The 21,338-nt window shown below is 48.5% G+C and overlaps 1 protein-coding gene across 1 annotated transcript; it reads right to left on the reverse strand.

Moving 5' to 3' along the window:
- Nucleotides 1-1,727: 1,727 nt before the first annotated feature.
- On the reverse strand, nt 1,728-20,771 carry LOC108385100 (zinc finger protein 541-like). Its single transcript, XM_073226371.1, is given in 13 exon segments — nt 1,728-2,239; nt 2,349-2,527; nt 2,690-2,833; nt 4,931-5,019; nt 5,571-5,646; nt 6,843-6,946; nt 7,321-7,463; nt 8,037-8,100; nt 13,366-13,690; nt 14,994-15,153; nt 15,431-15,489; nt 17,148-18,564; nt 20,195-20,771. Coding segments are annotated over 13 exon segments (3,225 nt in total). The 5' UTR covers nt 20,425-20,771; the 3' UTR covers nt 1,728-2,004.
- Between the last annotated feature and the right edge of the window lie 567 nt (nt 20,772-21,338).

Here is a 21,338-nt window from a genome sequence, read left to right on the forward strand (position 1 = left end):
CTGCAGGGATGGTAGTTATGAAAATAGCGAATACAATGCAAATATAATATATTCTAATAGAAGCTGCTCTTTATAATACTAATTGTGCTTTTATTATACATCCTATGATACTATATTAAGGTTAAATTGTCAGACCAACTCATATTCAAATATATTTAATATGGTAAAACATGATAAATTTAATGTAGTGCAAAATGGGACACATTTAAATTGGGTGAGTAGAATCATGTGGCACCACTGATTTTACATAATTATGTAAATAAATATAAACTAATTTTTGAATTAGATTTGGCAATTTTCAAAATAGAACTTTAAAGAATCTTTAATGGAGACTTCTAGCCTGTGAAAGTGATACAGGCATAGTTAAGATGTATATTGTTTTATTAATTTCTAACCAGTGCTTAGGACCTGAGCATACGGGCATGTATGTAAATGCACAGGGTAATCAGCAAGGCCCGGCTCATTGTTCTGATTCCCTCCACCTTGTCAGAATCTTTTCTAATTTCTTCTTACTATTGTTATCTAGAGTAGTTGTTCTAAAAGTTATTCTTAAAAAAACAAACAAAATAATAACAAAAACTGTTAGTGAGAGCTCGAACCATGGCCAAATCAAAATAAACAGTGCATTTTATGAATCAAGAGCCTGAAGTTTCATTGATAATACCTGATTTTAAATTCTTTTTTAGCTTTGCCTGGAAAATATTTCCCAGAGTGTACATGAAAAGTTTTTCCTCAGTATTCCTGATATCTGGTAGGGACACAGGATTGTAGCAGGTATTGCCAAATATTCTGGTTAATACTAGCTGTCAGAATAATCTCTAAAACAAGCCAACCCTTCAGTGGCTCAAGTATGACAGTAGTTTATTTCTTGCTTATGTAATGTCCAAAACAAATATTGCTTTATAGTCTTTTAAAAAAATTTAATTGGAATAAAATTGATATGCAGCATTATATTACTTTCAAATGTCCAACACAGTGACCTAGTGATTACATACGTCACCAGATGCTTGCGACACCAAGTGGACTTCCCCATTAGCATCCAAGATGCTATAATATTATTGGTTATATTGTATATGTTGCACTTCCTACTGCCAGGGATCAGTTTAGAAAGAGCATGGGCCCCAGTCCTGACCAATGGGACCCAGAGGCATTCTTCTGGAGACCGTTACAAGCCTCCCCGCTCTTAAAAAGGGACACGAGGAAGGAGCGAGGAACGTGCTCTTTCCTGTGCCCTCTGGTTTGGACCTCGGGGTAGGAGGGGGGGATCCTCGTCCCCGCTGCGATCCGCATGCTGAGCTGGCCGCTGCTGGGAGACCCTGACGTCACCCCAGACACACTGGAACGCCCATCATGTCCTGACTGCTTGTCACACGCTGCTGACTCTTCTGTCCTTATGGCCCAAAGCAGTAGCTAAAACCACCTCTTTTCTTATTTATTCCTGCTGCTCTCCTACTCCTAAAATGTGAGCTCGCTGAGGGGAGCACCTGGGTCCCTCCTGTGTCGCTGTGGGCCCGCTGCATGGACTGGGTGCTGACATACACTGCGGCAGGCACCTCAGGGCCGGCTCCCGGCATGCACGAGGACGCGGCCCCTCCAGGGCGGAGACTCAGCTAACGCGTTTCTGGGGCGCTGGCGAGTGGCAGGAGCCCTAAAGCCTTTGCTGGCTCAACAGGCCAGAGAAACCAGAAGACAGCTGCTTCAGAACAAAACTTAATAGGGTTTACAGATTGACATGGACAAAAAAATATAACAATGAGCCAAGTCATTACAAGACTATGGTATGAAGGCACAGGGCACACGTAAAGGGACCGGGGTCTCTGGCACCAGCTGACGAGGATGCCACAGTGTCCGCTGATGGCGCTTCTCATGCCTGTTGTTGGCTAATGCCAGGTATTCTGCAAGCTGGGCTGGTCAGTGGGGGACAGGGGAGGTGGGGGTGGAGGCAGAGGGATGTCCTGAACTCCTCGGGGAGGTGGAAGGGAGAGGTGACTGGGCCCGAGGTCCTCATCCCAATGATGGGCTGCCTGACCCCGGCTCACGGCCCAAATCCCCCTGCAAGGGGCCCATGTCAGCCCCCATCTCCCCTTCCTCCTCCTTCTCCTCCTCCTTCTCCTCCTTCTCCTCCTCTTCCACCTTAAAGGCCTTCGCTGGCCTCTCCTCCCCGACAGTTGTTTCCATGGGGTCCTGAACTCGGTGCCGCTTCATGTGGGCATAGCGAGTCCACATCTTGTCAAACACCCTGAAGAGTCAGCAGAGGACACGGGTCAGAGCAGGGGGAAGGTGGGCTGAGGGCCCACGGGGACAGGGCAGGCTGTGCGGGTGCATCCGGGGACAGGGCTGGTGCCCACCTCTCACACTCCCCACAGGGAGCGCCTTGGCCCTGGACGCACCCCGGAGGCTCAGGGGTCTGCTTGGGAGCAGCATTTGGGCTGGTGTTGGCCACAGATTGTCCCCTGCAACTCTCCGTCTCTGTCTTCAACTCAGGGGTTGGATGGTGTTTGCGTCTCTTCTTAGGGCTGGCAGTGGCCTGCAGAAGGGGCAGAAATGACATCAGGGTGCCGACCTTCCACCCTTCTGAGGGCGATGCTTTCCTCTGTAGGGGCCCCTTCCCCACCCCGACTGGGTGGTCAGTAGCTGTCCAGACCAGCACTGAACTCCAGTGAGACCCCCTTGCCCCAGAATCCCCTACCTTTGTTTCTGTTGGGTCTGACTCGCCCAGCTTCCTTTTGACGCTCTTTTTAAGTCCCGGAGCCTGAGAAGATGTAGTAAACCGGACCCTCTTTTTCCAGGTGTAGTAATATTCTACACACTGGGCCACGGACTTTGTCTGGACCTGGTGAAAGAAAACAGCAGCGGGCTTTGGGCACTGCCCCACACGCCCCCTCGCCGTGGGGCCAGTCACTTCCTGAAAGCTCTCCTGGAATGTCTCTCCCCTTGGGCTTGGCACGCCCCTGGGCTACAAGGAGCACAGAAGCACAGAGTCCTGCTGCTGATGAGGGGCTCAGGGTGACGCCGCCGTAGCCAGCACCGTCCAAGCTCTGCATGCTCTCTGAGCCCCAAGTCAGTCCCGGGAGGCGTTCCCTACAGGAAGGTGTACACGAGGGCTCCCTACACAGGCGCTCACTGTGACATCAGGCCTAATGGCTATGCATTTCCCAGCTGGGACTCCCTGCAGCAGGATGCCCTCATCAGCAGAGACCACAAAGCCTTTGCAACAGCCAGGCAGAGCCCTGCAGTGCAGAGATAGGTAGCCCATGAGAGGAGGAGGGGGTTTTGAGGGCTCAGTCAGATCCTTGGGCATTCAGACCCCACCATGTGCTCTCCCCTTACTAAGAATGGACCCCATTAATAATAACATCTGTAAAAGCAAAGCAGAACAGCAAAGTTTAATTGCTCTAGGAAGACAATTTCTCAGGAAAATTAAATTGGCCATTTAAGATGTGGGCTCACTTCAGAAAATACTTTCTCCATATGAAATTTTTTCAGCTCTGTATATCTTCGAAGACTAGGAGCCAGAGTAGTAAATCCTCTGCCTAAGAAATATCACTATGTTAGAAAAAAAAAAAGAATTTGGACTTCTGCTTCCAAACAAGATGGAGCAACAGGAGCTACATTGACCTTCCCATTCAAAACAATGAGAAGAAACAGTCAAAATGTCTGAAATGATGTTTGGGAAGATGCTAGGCAAGCCAAGAACAAGTCTTTCTGAGAGACAGAAAATAAGCTACCAGTCCCTACACACTACACCCTGGGAGAGTTTCCAGGCCACGGCCTGGGGAGAGGGGTCCGGGCAGAGCCAGGTGGGCTTCCTGAGCTGAGATGGGAGGGAGGATTCTGGGAGAACAAGGCGGTGAGAGTTCACAGGACAAGGCAGGACAGGGAAGAAAGCTGCTCAGAAGAAACTTCCAGAGATCTGGGGGGCGCTCCCCTCGAGCGTTCAGCAATGTGCTGACCAGCATGTGCATATGAGGTGGCCCAAAACTGGGTAAAGAACAGCCTGGAAGAAGTAGATGAAAAGGCACTTCCTTGAAAAAGTTCAATGTACACCTATCATGTGAGCCACTCATTCCTTTCCTAAATATTTACCACCCTCCCCGCCACCAACACTACTTGGTCATGTAGAGATTTGAATGTGAATGTTCACAGCAGCTTTATTTATAATTGCAGATACCTGGAAACCCCGCAGATGTCCCTCAATAGGGGAATGATTAAATGAACTGTGTTACATCCACACCATGGAATACTCCTCAGCAAGAAAAAGGGTCCACACAATAACATGGATGGACCTCAAAATAGTGATGCTGAGTGTAAGAAGCCACACAAGGCAGACAAGCAGTGCACATGCTGCAGGATTGATAGAAAACACTGGAAAATGCAAACTAACTTATAGTGACAGAAAGAAGATAAGGAGGTGATTAGGGACAGGAGTGATAGGAAAAAGGGATTTACCACTGGGGCAGGAAGAACCTTTTGGGGGTGATGAATGTGTTTCTTATCTTGATCATGGTGATGGTTTTGCAGGCATAAATATGTCAAAACATCAAATCTTACATTTTGGTTATGTGCAGTTTTGTGTGTATCAAGTTAAAAGAACAAAAAACATCAGCAGACATTAAGTGTAGTATGTTCACATCCTTTTCTAAATACATGTGTATATGCACGTAAGATCTGTATGGGCAAATGCCTGAGGTGCCCAACCAAAATCAGAGGTCATCATTCAGAAGTAGGACAACGGGGATGGGTGCGGAGGGCTTTGAGCACGTGATGGCATTTCTGTACTGTCTGGAGGTGTTCACATCAATGGCTTTATAAACTACAAACAGTTTACAGTGTGAACAGCGTGTCACCCGGATAGGCCCTCCAGCTCTGGCTCAGCTCAGTGGTGTGAGATGAGGCCTTGTCTACACCAGCCTACCCACGTACACCTTACCATCTTGTGTATCAAGGAAAAGTTGTTCTTATGAGCCTGGAATGCCTTATTAAACAGCTCCTTCTCTGTGGGGGTCCAGATGGCTGAACCTATTGGAGAAACAGGAGAGAAAAGGACAGTTCTGCAGCCGCAGCCATGGCAGAAATGCAGCCTGCCCTTTTTAAAGCTGTTGTTACCGAGTACCAATTATGTGCCAAGAATTCTGTTTTATCTCATACAATCCTTAGAAAAACCTTAGCAGGTTGGGACCAATACTATCCCCACTTTACAGATGCAATAACAAGGCTTCCATTGGTTAACAGACTTGCCAACAGGAGGCAGGAACCCCCAGTTGCCTGACTCCCAGGCTGGGGTGCTCAGTCACTGCATCTGAGCCCACCTTCACCTCTCCCTGGCCAGGGGATTTCTTTCCTGGCTGGGCACAGCCCCTGAGGGAACCACTGGAAGGGGGAAGGGAGGACCCAGCCAGGAGAAAGAGGCACCCACTGAGGTCCCCCAGGGAGGAAAGGCCCTTCTGGAAAGGCAGGAGAAGGAGGGCCACAATAGCACGTCCAGGGGCAGAAGCAGAGCCTGCTGCCGAGACCGACTGGCTCCCAGGTAGTAGCCGGGCACACCCACTCCCGCAGCCTCGCTCCAGTACCTGCGTAGTGGTAGTCAGACAGCGGGTGAGTCGGTGGCTTCTGGGGTCCACTGAATAAGAGGGTCTCTAGGGCCACCTGGAGCGGGAAGGAAAGCGGGCTACTTTCTGAGGGAGGGCAGGTGAGGTGGAGGCCTGCCTTCATCCTTTCATTCATTTGAAAAGCACTGACAGGCCCCCCTAAAGCCTCCCTCTCTCCAGGGCTACTCAGCACGTGGTGGGGCCGTGGACTGGCCGCGGCCTGTGAGCTGCAGTGGACGTGCCGGCTCTGTCACTACGCATACTGCTGAGTGTAGCTGGGATTTTTCTCAGTAGGGTTTTCTTGACGAAGGAAGCAGTGTGTGGATTTATTCCAGCACCAGCTCCTTCCTTCGTCCAGGACTGGCATTTGTAGGGGCCCTGCCCATGCCACGCCCCATTGTATTTCCTTCATAGCACTAACCACTAACAATTTTTGAAAACAGATTTCCCTTTGACTGTCCTAAAATTAAAATGTAAGTCCCACGGAGAAGGATTTTGTCTCAGTCACCAGTGTAAACCCAATCGGGACGGGCCGTGGAACCTGCAGGGCCCAGCGCAGAATGAAAACGCAGGCCCCTTTTAGAAAATTTGTTAATTTCAAAAATGGTGGAGGCAGAGCATTAGACCGAGGGGGGCCCCAAAGCCGGCCCTGCCCCAGGACCACAACACTCATGAGGGCCAACACACATGTGCTGGTTCCTTGGCTGAACACCTACTCGGCACCGCCCACTGCCTTGCAACCTGAGGAAAAGCACAGTTGCCGACACTGACTCCTGGGGCCCTAACTCGGGTGACATGACCTCCCTTCCCACTACTCAGAGTGGGACGTTTTATTTTCTAAACTTCAGGATTGTGAAGCGGGTCCTTGGAGGAAGCAGATATTTTTGTTGCATCAGGGGTTTTCGTACGTGGGTTTTTAATAAAAAAGATAAAGCTCCATCAATAAACCAGATCAGTGCAGGACCTGAGTCCGTCTACTGGGCTCCACTCCCCTGCCCCTGCGATCTCGGAGGAACCTGGTGCTCTGCTGCTGCCCCAGGTAAATAACTGCCTAACTGGGCCCTATCTGCACACTTGCCCTACAACTGACAAGGACATCAACCCCACAGCCACTGGGGAGAAGGATGGGCGGCCTTTTTCAGTTTTCATGAGCCGCAAAGCCCGCAGATGGCACGTTACATGCACCAGATCCCAGCCTCAGCACGGCAGGGGCTTCCCAGGGACCCACCAAGCCCGCCCCTGCCTCCAGCTCACCGGGATTTCGCCCTGGGCCTCGTGCAGGCAGTGCAGAGCGAGCTCCAGGTTGGTGCCCCCTCCTGGCATCGTGCTGGAGCAGGCCAAGTTGCAGAGCTCAGTCACTGTTACCAGCAAACGTCCCCAGCAGAGCATGAAAGATGGGAGACACAGGGAGTCAGTGAATGCCGGGGAGATGTCCCCAAAAGCACAGAGAGGGGCTCCTTGTCCCTGTCTCCCTCACAGCTCCCTGAAAAGCAGGCAAAGGGAAGGACAAGGAAGAAGGGCAGAAGCGCTGCTCCTGGCACTTGCTCAGGATGGCCTGGCCGGTTACTGCATGAGGAGAATGGGGGGCGGGAGGAGACGTCCTGGTCCCACAGCCGGGTGTCCCACCCAGGGATACTGCTTCCTGGTCCAGGTGAGAACTGGGAGGAGGGACTCCTTGGAGATGAGGGAAGGAGAGGGACCCTTGGGAATTTGGCCCCCATGTCGCAGCCACCTCTATCCTGTGTTTCTGCAGTGCCCATCACATCGTCCCATGGCTTCCAGACCAGAGAAGCTCCTTGTTCACCGGGCTCGGCCGGAGGGCGCTCCTGGAGCTCCGGGATCTCAGCCTGAAAGTCGCTTCCTATCCTGATGTGTCTGAAATGAGGCCACACACGAGACATACACATGTGACTAATATGGGAAATAAGATGGAGATGTGTGACGTGCCCTGTTCTCAGGCCACAGCCTTGCTCTGTGGAAACCTCTATCATCTCCCAGATGCATCTGGGGAGTATTTGCCGCCCCTGACAGACATGGACAAGTGTTCTAGATACCGTCCAGCTACACTCCCTTCCTCCAATTTTCTTTATCACCAGGTTTCTCCCTCAGGTACCCCTCTGGGGTTCCAGGACAGGGGAGGTGTATGCTGATGCCTGGCATGCTTCTACACCCATGGCCACATCCCTCTAGTCACACTCCATGGATACTCAAGCCTCAACGTGTGCCATCACCAATTCTACCTAGAAACCCAAGGTCCTGGGCATTTGTCCCCATGGGCCCAATTACAGGATGCCCAGAAAGAAGGAATATTGGAGGAACTACCCACAAACTCCCAGAGAAATCTACCACTTCTCTCCCAGAGAGGAAGGAGCTCTGGGGGAACACAAGGAGGGTAAAAATATCCCCATTTTGGAAGGACCCCCAGGTTCTAAGTCTGTTCCAACTCACGGTTCAGTGCTGAGCTCTGTGTCATCCTCAATCGCACAGATGCCAGAAGACTCATTCACTAGATCTAGAAAACATGCAACAGAAAGCTTCAGGAACACTGACTGGAAGTGATGCAGGGGCCCTTTCTGCCTGCCTTTGTAGAGCAGCTGAAAGCAGGGTTTCCAAGCTTGCGAGGTTGGGAGCTCCCTCAGAACACTAACAACAGAACAACCATATGATCCAGCAGCCCCACTTATGGGCATAGACCCAGAAGGACTGAAATCAGGCTCTCAGAGAGACACCTGCACTTCCATGGTCACTGCAACGTGATTCGCAATAGCTAAGATGTGGAACAACCAAGATGCCCAATGACATATGAATGGGTAAACAATGTGTGGTTTATACATACAATGGAACCCTACTTAGCATTGAAAAAAGGAAATTTTTCAATATGCAACAACATGGATGAACCCCTTGAGAACATTAAATGAAATAAGCCAGTCACAGAAAGAGAAATACTGCATGAATGCACTTAACATGTAGTATCTAAAACAGTCAAATCCATATAACCAAAGGGTGGAATGGTGGTGGCCAGGGTTAGTGTCGCGGGAAATGGGGAGTTACTAACCAAGGAATGTAAAGTCTCAGTTAAGCAAGATGAATAAAGTCTAGAAATCTGCTGTACGGCACTGCCAACAATACCATATTGAACACTTAAAACATTTGTTAGAGGGTAGGTCTTATGTTCACTCTTCTTGTCACAACAAAAATTGTTCAAAAGATCATGTGGAAGAGGACTAGGACTTCTGAAACACAAAGAGTAAAACAACAAATTAACAGGTAAAAAGTATTTTAAAAGCAGTTAAAATGTCTAGAAGTTATCCTAAAGGTATACAGCATTTTAAGAAATATTCATTCAAGACAACTGAGTAAATGTCGGTAAGAATAGTGAGTTTGTGGCATCTGAGCCATGACTTGTTCCCTTACCTACCAACCCCGTGCACTGTGTATCAGGAGCTCTACTTGGAGGGCTCTACTCCAGGGAGGTGCAGCCAGGGACACAGGGGGTCTCTCTCCTCCCAGCTCTCATGCCTAAAGAGCTAAAGGAAGGTAAAATGAAAAATGCTCATCATAGAGAAAATACTATTCAGAGGTAGAAATAGTTTTTTTTTTTTAGAATCAAATGAAAATCTTGGAGTTAAGAACAATAACCAAAATGTAGATTTGAGCTGGCAGAAGTAACGAGCAGCCAACTTAAAGCTAGATCCATGGAGATTATGCATTTTGGATAACAGAGAGAAAAATAAATGTTTGAAGGAAAACAAAGAGCCTCAGAGAAATGTGGGGCATCAATAAGTGCAGCACCACGTGTAATGGAAATATGAGGAGTAGAGAAAGGAACAGAAAAATATTTAAAGTATTTAATGGCAGAAAATACCCAAAATGTGATGAAACAACAATATATACATCCAAGAAACTCTATAAACTTCAAGTAGCATAAACACAAAGAGCTCTCCATCTGGGCACATCATAGGCAAAATACTGAAAGCCAAAGATAAAGATCTTGAGAGCAAAAAGAGAAAAATAACGTGATCTACATGCACTCTATAGTAAGATTAACAGCTGACTTCTCATCGGACATGATAGCAGTTGGAAGCAGTGGGACAACATGATCTCATTGCTGGAAGTAAAAACTCAACCAAGATTCTTATATCCAGTAAATTACCTTTCAAAAATGAAGGTGGAAAAAGACATCGTTAGGTAAATAAAAACTGAGGAAACTTGTTGCTAGCAGACCTGTCTTACAAGGAACATTAAAGGGAGAGAATTATTCAGCCATGAAAAGATAGGAAGTTCTGATATACACAACATGGGTGAAACCCTAAGCTTTCATGCTAACTGGAAGAAAACACAAAGAATCACACATTGTATGATTCCCACTTATATGAAATGTCCAGAAGAGCCAAGCCTGGAGGACAGAAAATTCATTCGTGTTTACCTACAGCTGGGGACAGGGTCGGGAGGGGAGGAACAAGAGTGACTGCTGAGCACAGGGCTTCCTGGGGACATGATGAAAATATCAGAAAGTTGATGGTAGCAATGGTTGCACAGCTCTGAGAATATACCAACCACCACTGTATTGTGTATTTTAAAGGGATGAATTGTATGACATGTGAATTACACCTCCACAATGAAAATAAATACTACAGGAAGTTCTTCAGACTGAAAGAGAAAATGACATGAGATAGTAATCTGACTCCAAACAAACAAACAAAAAACACTGGTAAATGTACTTATATAGGTAATTATAAAAGTGAGTATAATTGAATATTTTTTCTCTTTTCTTAATTGACTTAAAAAGTAAATGCATAGAACACTACTGTTATAGGCCTGTAGTTTATATACATGTATATGACAACAACAGGACAACAAAGGGGAGATGCATTGGAGTAAAGAAATAACACTCCATACAGTAACTCAAGTCCACAGGAATAAATGAAGAGATGAGAAATAGTAACTAAAAATGTTATATAACAAACTATAGAAAGAATGCTTGCTTTCCTTAATTCTCTCAGTTTTCGTTCCATAATACAAATCCGTATAATGTAAGAATTAATGTATTTCTGGGTTTATACACCGACACACATACATATATTATGTAGATATATAAATAATAAAAACAAAAGGGTTAGGAGAAATGGAGCTCTATAGGAGTAGCATTTCTGTATTTCACTGTAAGTTATTATACATCTGAAAAGATTCTGATGACATTAAGATGTAATTTTACATCGTAGAGGAACCACTAAGAAAGGACTAAGAAAAACATGAAAAGCTAAAGGAATTAAAATGTTACAATAGAAAATACTTAATACATAAGTAAGCCTGAAGAGAGGAGCAGAAGGAGGAAAAGGCGAGGGACATACAGAAAATGAAAAGCATAATGGCAAATGTAAACCTCTCTATATCAATGTAACAATAAATGACACTGGATTGAATAAACCAATCAAAATGCAGAGTTTGTCACATTAGATAAAAAATGTATGATCCCACTAATATTATCTATAGGAAACATGGTTTATTTTAAAAAACACAAGCAGTTTGAAAATACAAGGACAGAGAATATATACCAAGTAAACAACCTTAAAAGAGGCAGAATGGTACTCTTAGGCTAATTAGAATTTAAAACAAAAAACCTAGAGATTATGATAAAATTATTGCAGTGATGATAAATAACATTGTAGTCATATCATGAGAAAAACAATCACACCATCAGGAAGTTATGACAATTATAAGCATATATGCACCTAAAAACAGAGTCCAAAAATACATGAAGCAGAAACTGACACAATTGAGTATGAAATACACAATTCAAAACAATAGTTGGAGATTTCAGTACTTGCAGTAATGGACAGGACAACCACACGGAATAAAACAAGACACAGGAACATTTTTGGTGCGTTTCACCCAACATTAGTAGAATATATTCTTCTCAAGTGCACATGGGACATTCTTCAGGACAGAACATATTCTAGCTCATAAAACATGTCTCAATAAATTTGAAAGGACCGACTTTCACAAATATGTGGAAATAAAACAACATACTCCTCAATAATCAGTGTATTTAAGAAGAAATCAAAAGAGAAATTAGGAAATATTTTGAGATAAAGGAAAGAAGAACATAACATACTAAAACTTATGGAATGTGGCTAATGCAATGCTCCAAGGGAACTTAGAGCAGTAACTGTCCGTATTAAAAAAGAAGAAAAATCTAAAATCACTATGGTCAGTTGATTTCCACAAAGGTGCCACACCAGCTCAATAGGGGGAAGAATAATCTCTTTAACACGCAGTGCTGCAACAACTGATATCCCCATGCAAAAGAATGAATTTAGACTCCTACCTCACATAATATAGAAAAGGTAACTTAAAATTGTTCCAAGACCTAAATGTAAGAGGTAAAATCATAAAGCCCTTAGAAGAAAAAGGAGTAAAAGTCAGCATAATTGTATATTTCTTCTCTTTTCTTAACTGACTTAAAGTGACTTTTGGTCAGGCAAAACCATAGATACAACACCAAAAGCACAAGTGATGAAAAATAAAAACTCTTGTACCACAAATGCCATAAATAAAATGAAAATACAAGACATGATACAGGAGAGAATTCCCAAATCATATATCTAATAAGGGACTTGCATACAGAATATAAAGGGAGCTCTTACAACTCAGTAATACAAAGATAATAACTTGATTTTAAAAAGGGGCAAAGGATCTGAATAGACATTTCTTCTGAGAAAATACACAAATGGACAATAAGCACATGGGAAGATATCAACATCATTACCATAGGAGAAATGCACATCAAAACCACAATGAGATATCTTATGCCCACTAGGAGAGTTATAATTGAAAAAGGTAAGAATCGTTGATAAGGATGTGGAAAATTGGAACTTGTGTGCAATGTGCATGGAAATTTATTCCCATGGCTCAGCCATTTTGGAAAACAGTCTGGCATTAAACCATTAAACATAGTTACCCTGTGACCCAGCAATTCCACTCCTAGGCATAAACTTAAGACAAATGAAAACCTTTGTCCAACAAAAACTTGTATGTGAATGTTCATAACAGCATTATTCACAATAATGAAAAGATGGAAACAGCCCAAATACCCATCAGCTATAAATGGATAAAATTTTGTGTAACCACACAATGGAATATTATTCGGCCATAAAAAAGGATTGAAGCACTGTATATGCTGTAACATGGATGAACTTTGAAAACATTATGCCAGATGAATAAACTAAACACCAAATGTCACATACTGTATGATTCCAGTTATATGCAATGTCCAGAGCAGGTGCGTCCATGATGATTAGAGATGATCAGTGGTTGCCCAGGGCTGGGGAGATGGGGGCTGTGGCGGGGGGGTGACTGCTAATGGATACAGTGCTGCTTCTGGGGTGATGAAATTGCTCTAAAATTACATAGTGCAATGGATGCACAACTCTGAATTTACTAAAAAACACTGTATACTTTAAATGGGTGATTCATATGGTATGTGAATTATGTACCAATAAAGCTGCTAACAAAATTTTTCAAAAGGACAGGCAGAAGGGTGGTCAGGCTAAATGGCCTCTATATTTTCCTTCTGCCTGTAAAATACTCAGCACCTAGAAGGCTGCTGGTTCCACATGGTCCTGGGATACCTCTGAGCAGCCATGGGACCCCCAGGCCAGACACAGCCGCAGGCCAGAGAGAACCCCTGGACCAAATGCTACATATCCAGGTGGATCTGGCCCATCGCAGGCCTGCCGTGTGATGGTCAGAGATGACGGGCCCCAGCCTCACTCACCAAGCTCAGTGCTGATGAGTTTGTCAGGACCAGCCTGAGTGGACATGGAACAGAGAGTGCTGGAATCCAGCCCAGACCCCTCCCGGATGGGGCTGAGCACCGGGGGCGGTGTATCAGAAGAATGCGGGCACAGTCCCTGCAGGGAGTGGTCCACCAGGAGCACCGGAGACTGCAGGCAGCTCTGGTGGCCTTCTTCAGGGCCCGGCCCCCCAGAGGCAGAAGGGGCAGGAGGCAGGAACGATGCCTTGGGCTGCAGGCGCTTTCTCCGCTTCCTGGGCTGGCTAGTCTCCTTCCCATCTCTCTCCTCCTGGTCTCTGTCCTGTCCCTGGAGAAGAGAATTCAAAGCCACAGGGGGTGACTTGAGGCCATGAGTGCACAGCTCAGTCTTCAAGGGGGTGCGAGCACAGGCAAGGGCACTGCCCACAGAGCCAGAGGGAAACGTAACATCCAACACCCTGTCCAAGCCGGGCTCAGCAAGGGAGCCGAGTGCGGCCACCACGCCCGAGCCAGACCCCGGATTCTCGGCCTGGATGGATAATGCCGGAAGCTTCCTCATGTGCCCCCCCTCCCCCCAGGGAGAGGCCCTGTTACAAAGGGTTTTGGAGATGTATGAGGCCAGCATCAAGTTGGTACAATGACTGGCACTTAAAGATTGGGTACAACAAAATGAAAAATGACCGCGGCTCCATGAGATGGACAAGTGGATCTATGCACCACGTCGCCTGCCTGGAGGGGGCTTCTCCAGGTGGGACCCTCCAGTCCAGGCTGCAATGGCTGATCCCGTGAACTTACATCTCTTACCCACCTCCACACAATCTCCCCTCTTTCTGCCAATCTTACTGCTCCTAATTCCCCAGGTCTCAGCTCTGACCCCCTCCTCCAGGAAATCCTCCTTGACCTCCTCAGGCAGGGTCTCTGGTGTCCCCTCAGTCCCTCTGCTCCCCCTCCCAGCCCAGCCCTGTCTGAGTCCTCACTGCCTTGCATGGGTTCATCTACTCGCATGGACTGGGAGCCCCAGGAGGCCAGGCTGGGGCCATCCCTGTCACCACGGTGTCCCCAGTACTGCCCCCACAGGGCCGGCCCAGAAGGTGAATGAATGAATGAATGTGCAAGCCAAGCTGTTCTAGAGAGAAGATTTTTTATGGTGCTTGGTTTGGGCTCTGCCCATGGCTTCCACTGGCAGGTTGTGCAGGAAGCAGTGGGAAGAAAGTGGACCAACCAGCACCCAGCTTGGCTGTGCTCCCCGGGGTCCGGCTCACTGGGCCCAGAGGCATCCCCAGAGGAGCTGTGCTCATGCCGTCTGGGGGTTTCATGGCTCCTGGGGGGCTCTGTGCCTCCACCTCCACCCTCAGCGCCTGACTCGGAGGCCTGAAAAACTCTGTGCCTGACACCTAAACACAGGAAGAGACGGCAGAGTAAGAGTAACCGTAGGCAGGCGGCAGAGAGGCTGCTCCAGGCTCAAGCGCCGGCCTGCCCCCCAGGGCAGCGCAGCCTGACCCCTGGTCCCTGCCCAGGCTTCCCTGGGAGGGTGCCTCCATCCTGAGACCATGACACCCAGCCACTGACTCCCTCCCCCAAAGCCTGTGAGCGCCCTGCGAGCACAGAACCTACTGCGAGCGCCCCTTCACCTGCTGGTCCTGGTTCCCTTGAGGTGGCAGCCACTGGTCGTTGGGAAAACACGTGTGGCTGGTCAGCCCCTCCTGTGTGTGAAACATCGGGCTGCAGTTCTTGCAGACATACATGCTCCTTGGCTCTGCCCAGTCTGCAGGGCCTCCATTTTGCTGGTTACTGTGGACAGACACGGCAGGGGGGATGAACTGGGGAAGGGGACTCCACCCCTGTATTCTGTTTTTTTCTTTTTTTTCTTTTAAGTCTGATCCACTGACAACTCTCAATGAATCCCCAGAAATGGAGATGATACCCCCTTCCTTTGTGGCCTGGTGGGCACCTCTTCAGGGCTGAAGCATCCAGAGCTCACTTGCCCAAGGCCAGCACATAAAAGCCCCCAGAGGACTCCCGAGGGGTTGAGCCCCCAGGCCCGGCAGGGAGGGGCTTCTGAACTTACCATCCGCCTGCCGTGCTCTCCTCCTTCACTGGATCGGGGAGCCGGTAGGTATTTCCATCCTGAAGATGAAAATACATCTGAGCCAACATATCAAAAATGAGGCAGATGCAAGGACTAAAACTACAAAGTGCCGAGAAGAGAACACAGGTGTGACCCCATGACCTTGGATTAGGCAGTGCTTTCTTGGATGACACAGAAAGAGAACAAACTGGACTCATCAAAACTTAAAACTTCTCTGCATCAAGGGACACCATCAAGAAAGTAAGAACCCACAGAATGGGAGAAAATCATTACACCTTATACATCTCATAAGGGCCTTGTGTGCACAATACATAAAGAACTCTTGCAGCTCAACAAAACTCAAATAACCCAGTTCAAAAATGGGCAAAGGATATGGACACCAAACCGAAGAAGACATGAATGGCCGATAAGCACATGAAAAGATGCTCAGCACCACCAGCCGTTAGAGCCTCGTGAGTCAGACCATGATGGGGCAGCACCTCACACCCACTAGAATGGCTATGGTAAAAAAAAAAATTGGACAATAGCAAGTGCTGATGAGGCTGTGGAGAAATCGGAGCCCTCGTACCCCGAGGATGGGGATGTGAAATGGTGCAACTGCTTTGGAAAAGCCTGGCAGCTTCTCAGATGGTTAAGCACAGAGCTACCCCATGAACTAATTGTCCCACCCCTAGGTCATTCCCAAGAGAAATGAAAATGTATGTCCCCACAAAAACTTGTACAAATGCTCACAGAGGCACTATTCACGATGGCCAAGTGGAAACAACCCAAATGGCCATCAACTGATGAATAAATAAACAAAATGCAATGTATCCACACAATGGAGTATTATTCATACATAAAAAGGAGCGAAGCCTGGCATATGCCACAACATGAATGAACTTTGAAAACATTATGCTGAGTAGAAGAAGGCAGACATGAAAGGCCACAGTGTATGATTTCTATTATATGAAGTGTCCAGAGCAGGCAAATCCATAGAGACAGAGGTAGATTCATGGTGCCAGGGGCTGGAAGGTTATGGGGAGACCTGGGGGGACATCTAAGGGCATGGGGTTAATTTCTGGGGTGATGAAAAATGTTGTGGAAAAAGTGGTAATGGTGCACAACCTTTGTTAGTATACTAAAAATCACCAGATGGTGTGATTTAAAATGGTCAATTAGATGGCATATGAATATTAAAGTTGTTTTAAAAAAAAGAGGATGCAGCTGTCAGGTGCTAGACCTGAGCACGTCGCAAAGAGAAGCGGCTGACAGCCTGGCGCCCAGGTCCTCGTGGCCACCACCTGGGAAGGAACCAGGCTAATGCTGCACAAGTGCTGACACATGTGGGCACCCCTGCCCCACAGCCGGAGATGGCATCTCATGCAGGAATACTGAGGGGGAAGGAACTCTACCTTTATATCCTCTGAAGAGTTTGAGGGGCAAACCCAGAAGGAAGACATGGGCAAAAGGAGGGCAAGCAGAAAAAACTCAGTGAGGAAAGGTGACACAGGGCGTCCCAGCGACTTGCAAAGCCTTCATCCTGGCTTTTTTGTGGGGAAGGTTGCTGGGGGGCCATGATGTCTCTGAACCTTCACTTCCCCTCTGTAAAACTGGGTCTGAGGACTCACGGGCACTAAATAAAATGTCTGGACACTCAGAAATTCAGAAACAAGTGATGAGTGAGTCTCTCATCTCACAGCATAAAGTCAGGTACCTGGATCCTGTTGGATATCATCAGCTTGGATTTTGAGTCCTGCGGGGTGTCCACTGAAGGCCCGGCTGATGAGAAGGAGGTCATGGCCACCTGGCTGGGCGAGGCCTCACAGTGCGTATCCATTTTCACCTTCTCCATCTAGAAGTCCAAGAAACATTGGGCCCACATGTTGCCAGAGAAGAGCCTGCGGCCTCTGCCCCGGGAGCAGGCCAGGCCCTTTCCACCTTTCATGGCCCCCGAGGCCAGGCCATTCTCCACCTGGGCCTGCTTCCCTGGGACCTGGGCTCCAGCAGGGTCATCCCCACCTAGCTGGGTCTGCTGTGGGCCCCCTGTGGGGAGGATGTCCCCCAGGTCTAAGGGCCCTTTTGTGGATCTCAGCTGCTTGGCCAGAGAGGAGACATCTGGGTTCCCAGGGGGTTCCCATGGTGCAGGGGCCACTTTTGGTCCTCCCATCGTGTCCCGTCTATTGCTGCCAGGCAAGGCCTCTCTGGGGAAGGCGGGCGTGGTTTTTCTCTTGTGGGGCGGGGATCCCTCTGGCTCTGGGTTTGCAGGGCCAGGATGGAAGGAGTCAACTGTGGGTGCCAGGGGTGGGGGCTGGTGTGGCCGCGGCCCCTGCAGTGGCTTCAGCGCAGCCTGCTTGCCCTCAGGCGCAGCACGCTGGGAGGAGGCCACAGCCACCTGGGAGCCAGAGATGAACACCTGGGACTTGGTGATCATCTGGAACACCTGCATCTGCCCTTGACTCACCAGACACTCCTGCGACTTCAGGAACAACTGCCCGGAGAGCGGCGTCATGTTGTCAGATGACAGCCCGCTCGGCTTCAGGGCCTCCTGGAGGCCGGGCTCCTCCACGTGCTGCCATGAGCAGGCATCGCTATCAGAATCACTCTTCTTGGAAGCCCTGGTGTCCCCTTCCTCGCCAGCATATCCAGGGCCATCTGAGGCCTCCCCAGGTGCCTTCAGGTAGGTGGGGGGGAGGGGCAGTGCATCCTCCAGCCTGCGGCCACCGCTGGGCGAGGGCCCCCCCGTCAGGGAGGTGCTGCTGGGTCTGGGCCCAGATTCAGAGCCCTCCTGAGGGGACACTGATGTTGGCTTCTGGATGGTAAACACATCGTTCTCTTCACTCGCGGGGCAGCCTGGCAGGTTCTGGAGCCACTGTAAGTTGTGGTTTGAAGGCTCAGCGCTGGCAGGCGCTGCCTGGCCTTGGATCAGAGGCAGGCCGGCTGGCAGGGTCCCACCCTCCTGCCTGCTCACCAGGGTGGGTGGTAGCTGGGGTGGCCGCTCCTTCACAATGCACAAGCCGTGCTGGATCTCGTAGTGCCGGCGTAGGGAGTGTTCATCACCGCAGCTCATGCTGCAGCCCTGCTCCATGCACGCAAAGGGCTTGGTCTTCTGGTGGGTGAGCATGTGCCTCGTCCTGGAGTCACACACGAGAAGGGAGTCAGAGGTCACTGGGGCTCAGCCTCCCACTGCAGGGTCCCGAGCCTGACTCCCTCAACAGTGTTCCCAAGGGGCAGTGGAGCTCAGAACCACAGTTCAGAGCCTGTACTCAGCCCCCAGCTACGGTCAAAGCATCTGGAAAGGGTGCCCCTCTCCCTCACCGTTAAGCAAACCCCTTATCTGAGAGAAAAATCAACAGAAGGCAGGCCAGAGTTCCCCAGAATGGATTCCCAAGGAACACCAGCCCTCTAGAGTGGCTCCCCGAGGACGTGGGCTCAGCTGGCAAGTCAGCCCCGACAGAGCACCATGTGCTTCTTGGAGGTTCACGGGAGCAAATGTAAAAGCCACATAGCAGGTAGATCGATAGAGGGTCATCTGCTTAACCTGCCCTGTCTCTGAAACATAGTTGCCCACAGGACTGTTTTCTGAAATAGCCCCTCTTAGAGCCCTCAAGAACCAAGTTTTGCAGAATACATTTGAGGAAAAGCTCATTTGGGGAGCATCCTGCCTTTGACAAAGGAGTCTTTCCCCTACCATAGAATTCCTATAAGGAGACAGCTGCCTGAAACCCCCCACAGGAAAAAATGCAATTTACAGATGCCCAATCAGAACATTCTAGAAAACAGTCAAATGTACCTCTTATAAAATAAATGAATACAAATATGTCCTATATTTATGTCATACTTATATCTACATTAATAACATAAACAGATCAGTAAATACCCTCCGCATTCCCAACACCCTACTCCAGACAGTCCTAATAATGGGGCACATGGGGCATGTCTGATAAATGACAGAGTCCTTCCCCAAAGGGCGGCTGTGGCCTCCAATTGAGGAGAGTGGCAGAGACCCAATCTCCAGCTCCCCTGTTAACCGGTCTGTGACATGAGCAAATCGCTGCCTTTCCCGAGGTGCGGGGAGCTTGGCGAGAGGTGAGTGGGATCGGGGGCCAGTCAAAGCCCTGTGGGAAGGCTAGGAGCATATAAAATGCAATGGACTGACATCTCCCACTTGCCAGGCTCTTGGTTTGAGGAAGTCTGTCTGTCCTTCCTCACTAGCAAGAAAAGCTTATCATTTACCAGACATTAGGAACAAAAGGAATTCTGCTCCAGACTCCTAATGGGCTTTCTTTTAAAATCAAGAGTTAAAAAAAAAAATCAGGAGTTAAAAAAGAGACGAGTTAATGTGCCGTTGCCCCATTCTAGACACAGGGATTTTGGAATCTCTCATGCCCTTTGGAGTCCCGGTACATGTTCCTCATATAAACACGGGCTGGTTCTCCTCAGGCACCTACTACTGTCTCCAAATATTTCTCTATAAAGTTAACCCGATTCCCTCCATGACAAAATTGCCTCGGGAGGTCCCGTCTGCAAATCAAGGCAATGATTTTCTCATTAGTGTGACTTTGGGAGTTTGCGAGCGTGACCTGTTCAGGGCAGTGGCAGACCTGTCCCCAGACACGGAGTCCTCGTCTAAGCACGGGTCACAGGGACCCAACACCCACAGGGTGTGTCGGGCTCATCTGGGAGGTGATGAGAATGACCTAGGAACATGCCCCCTTGTCCCCAGTCCCCTGCCCAGATGTTGGTGTCCAGACTCCTACATACAGGTGGTCCCGGCGCTTAAAGGCCTTGCTGCAGACTCCGCAAACGTGTTTCCGTTCCTGGCTGTGCGTGAGGTAGTGCTTGCTCCGGGAGCTGGTGCTGCTGAACACCTTCCCGCAGACGCTGCAGTCCAGAAGCAGCTTCTGAGGCGAAGTGTGATGCTGCTCTTCTTTCCCTGCGCTCCCGGAGGTGGCCCTGCCTCCTTCGTCAGCCTCTCCAGGCACCTGAAGCATGGCCAGCCTCAGGTCTAAACAAACAGAAGGAGAAAGCCCACGTTAGAGACACCCGGGGACATGGAAGAGCTCGGCTAAAGCGCTCCCCGACTGTTAGACCACAGTAGACGCGGGAAGTGAGGCCCGGGAACCCTTTCTCCATCTCCAGCACCTCAATTCACAGAGAAAACAAGACGTAGACAGGGGAGTGGGGAGAGAAAGGAGCCTGGTCTGGCCACGCTGCAGTACAGTGCTCAGTCAGTGGCCCAACTGTGGTCAGTTGTGGCCTGGAAGGATTCTAAGGACCAGGTTGCCGTGGCTGCAGGGGCCTTATGACATCATGGCTCTCTCACAAGGGCAATCCAGAAATACATCATCCACAATTTACAGAAGTATAAATCCTTTCTCCCAGCCACTTTTACCTTTGGGTTGTTAAAGGAAATAATGTACACTTATATGGGGAGTTAACTGCAGGGGAATTACCTGCAGCATTGCCTTTCCTGTTAGAAACAGCCCGCTACCTGATCAGAGAGCATGTAGGTGACACCGTTATGGTTTAAATGGTGTAGGACATAAGCATTTAAGGTAAAACTGTGGAAAACTATCTGATGACATGAAAGGACTTAATAGTCATGCCTTAATAGTGAGAAAAGAGCAGCCTGTTACAAAACAAAATTATCCTAGTCTTTCAAAAAGAAAAGTAAATTTTAATAGAGAACAGAGAGAATTGAATAGACTGGTAGGATTATGAGCCAGTTTTATTTTCTTCTTCTTCGGTACTGGAATATGTCTCCATGCTTTCTGTGTCCCTTGGTAAAGTGAGAAAAGATATTTTAACAAGTCATGTCACCTGAGGACCAGACTGGGGGTGTGCAGGTGGCAGAGCGGACGTCTTCAAACATCCCGAGGGCCAGCTTGGGAAGGATGGAGCAGAT

This window comes from Manis javanica, chromosome 17 (assembly GCF_040802235.1).
Source record: "Manis javanica isolate MJ-LG chromosome 17, MJ_LKY, whole genome shotgun sequence".
NCBI lineage: Eukaryota > Metazoa > Chordata > Mammalia > Pholidota > Manidae > Manis > Manis javanica.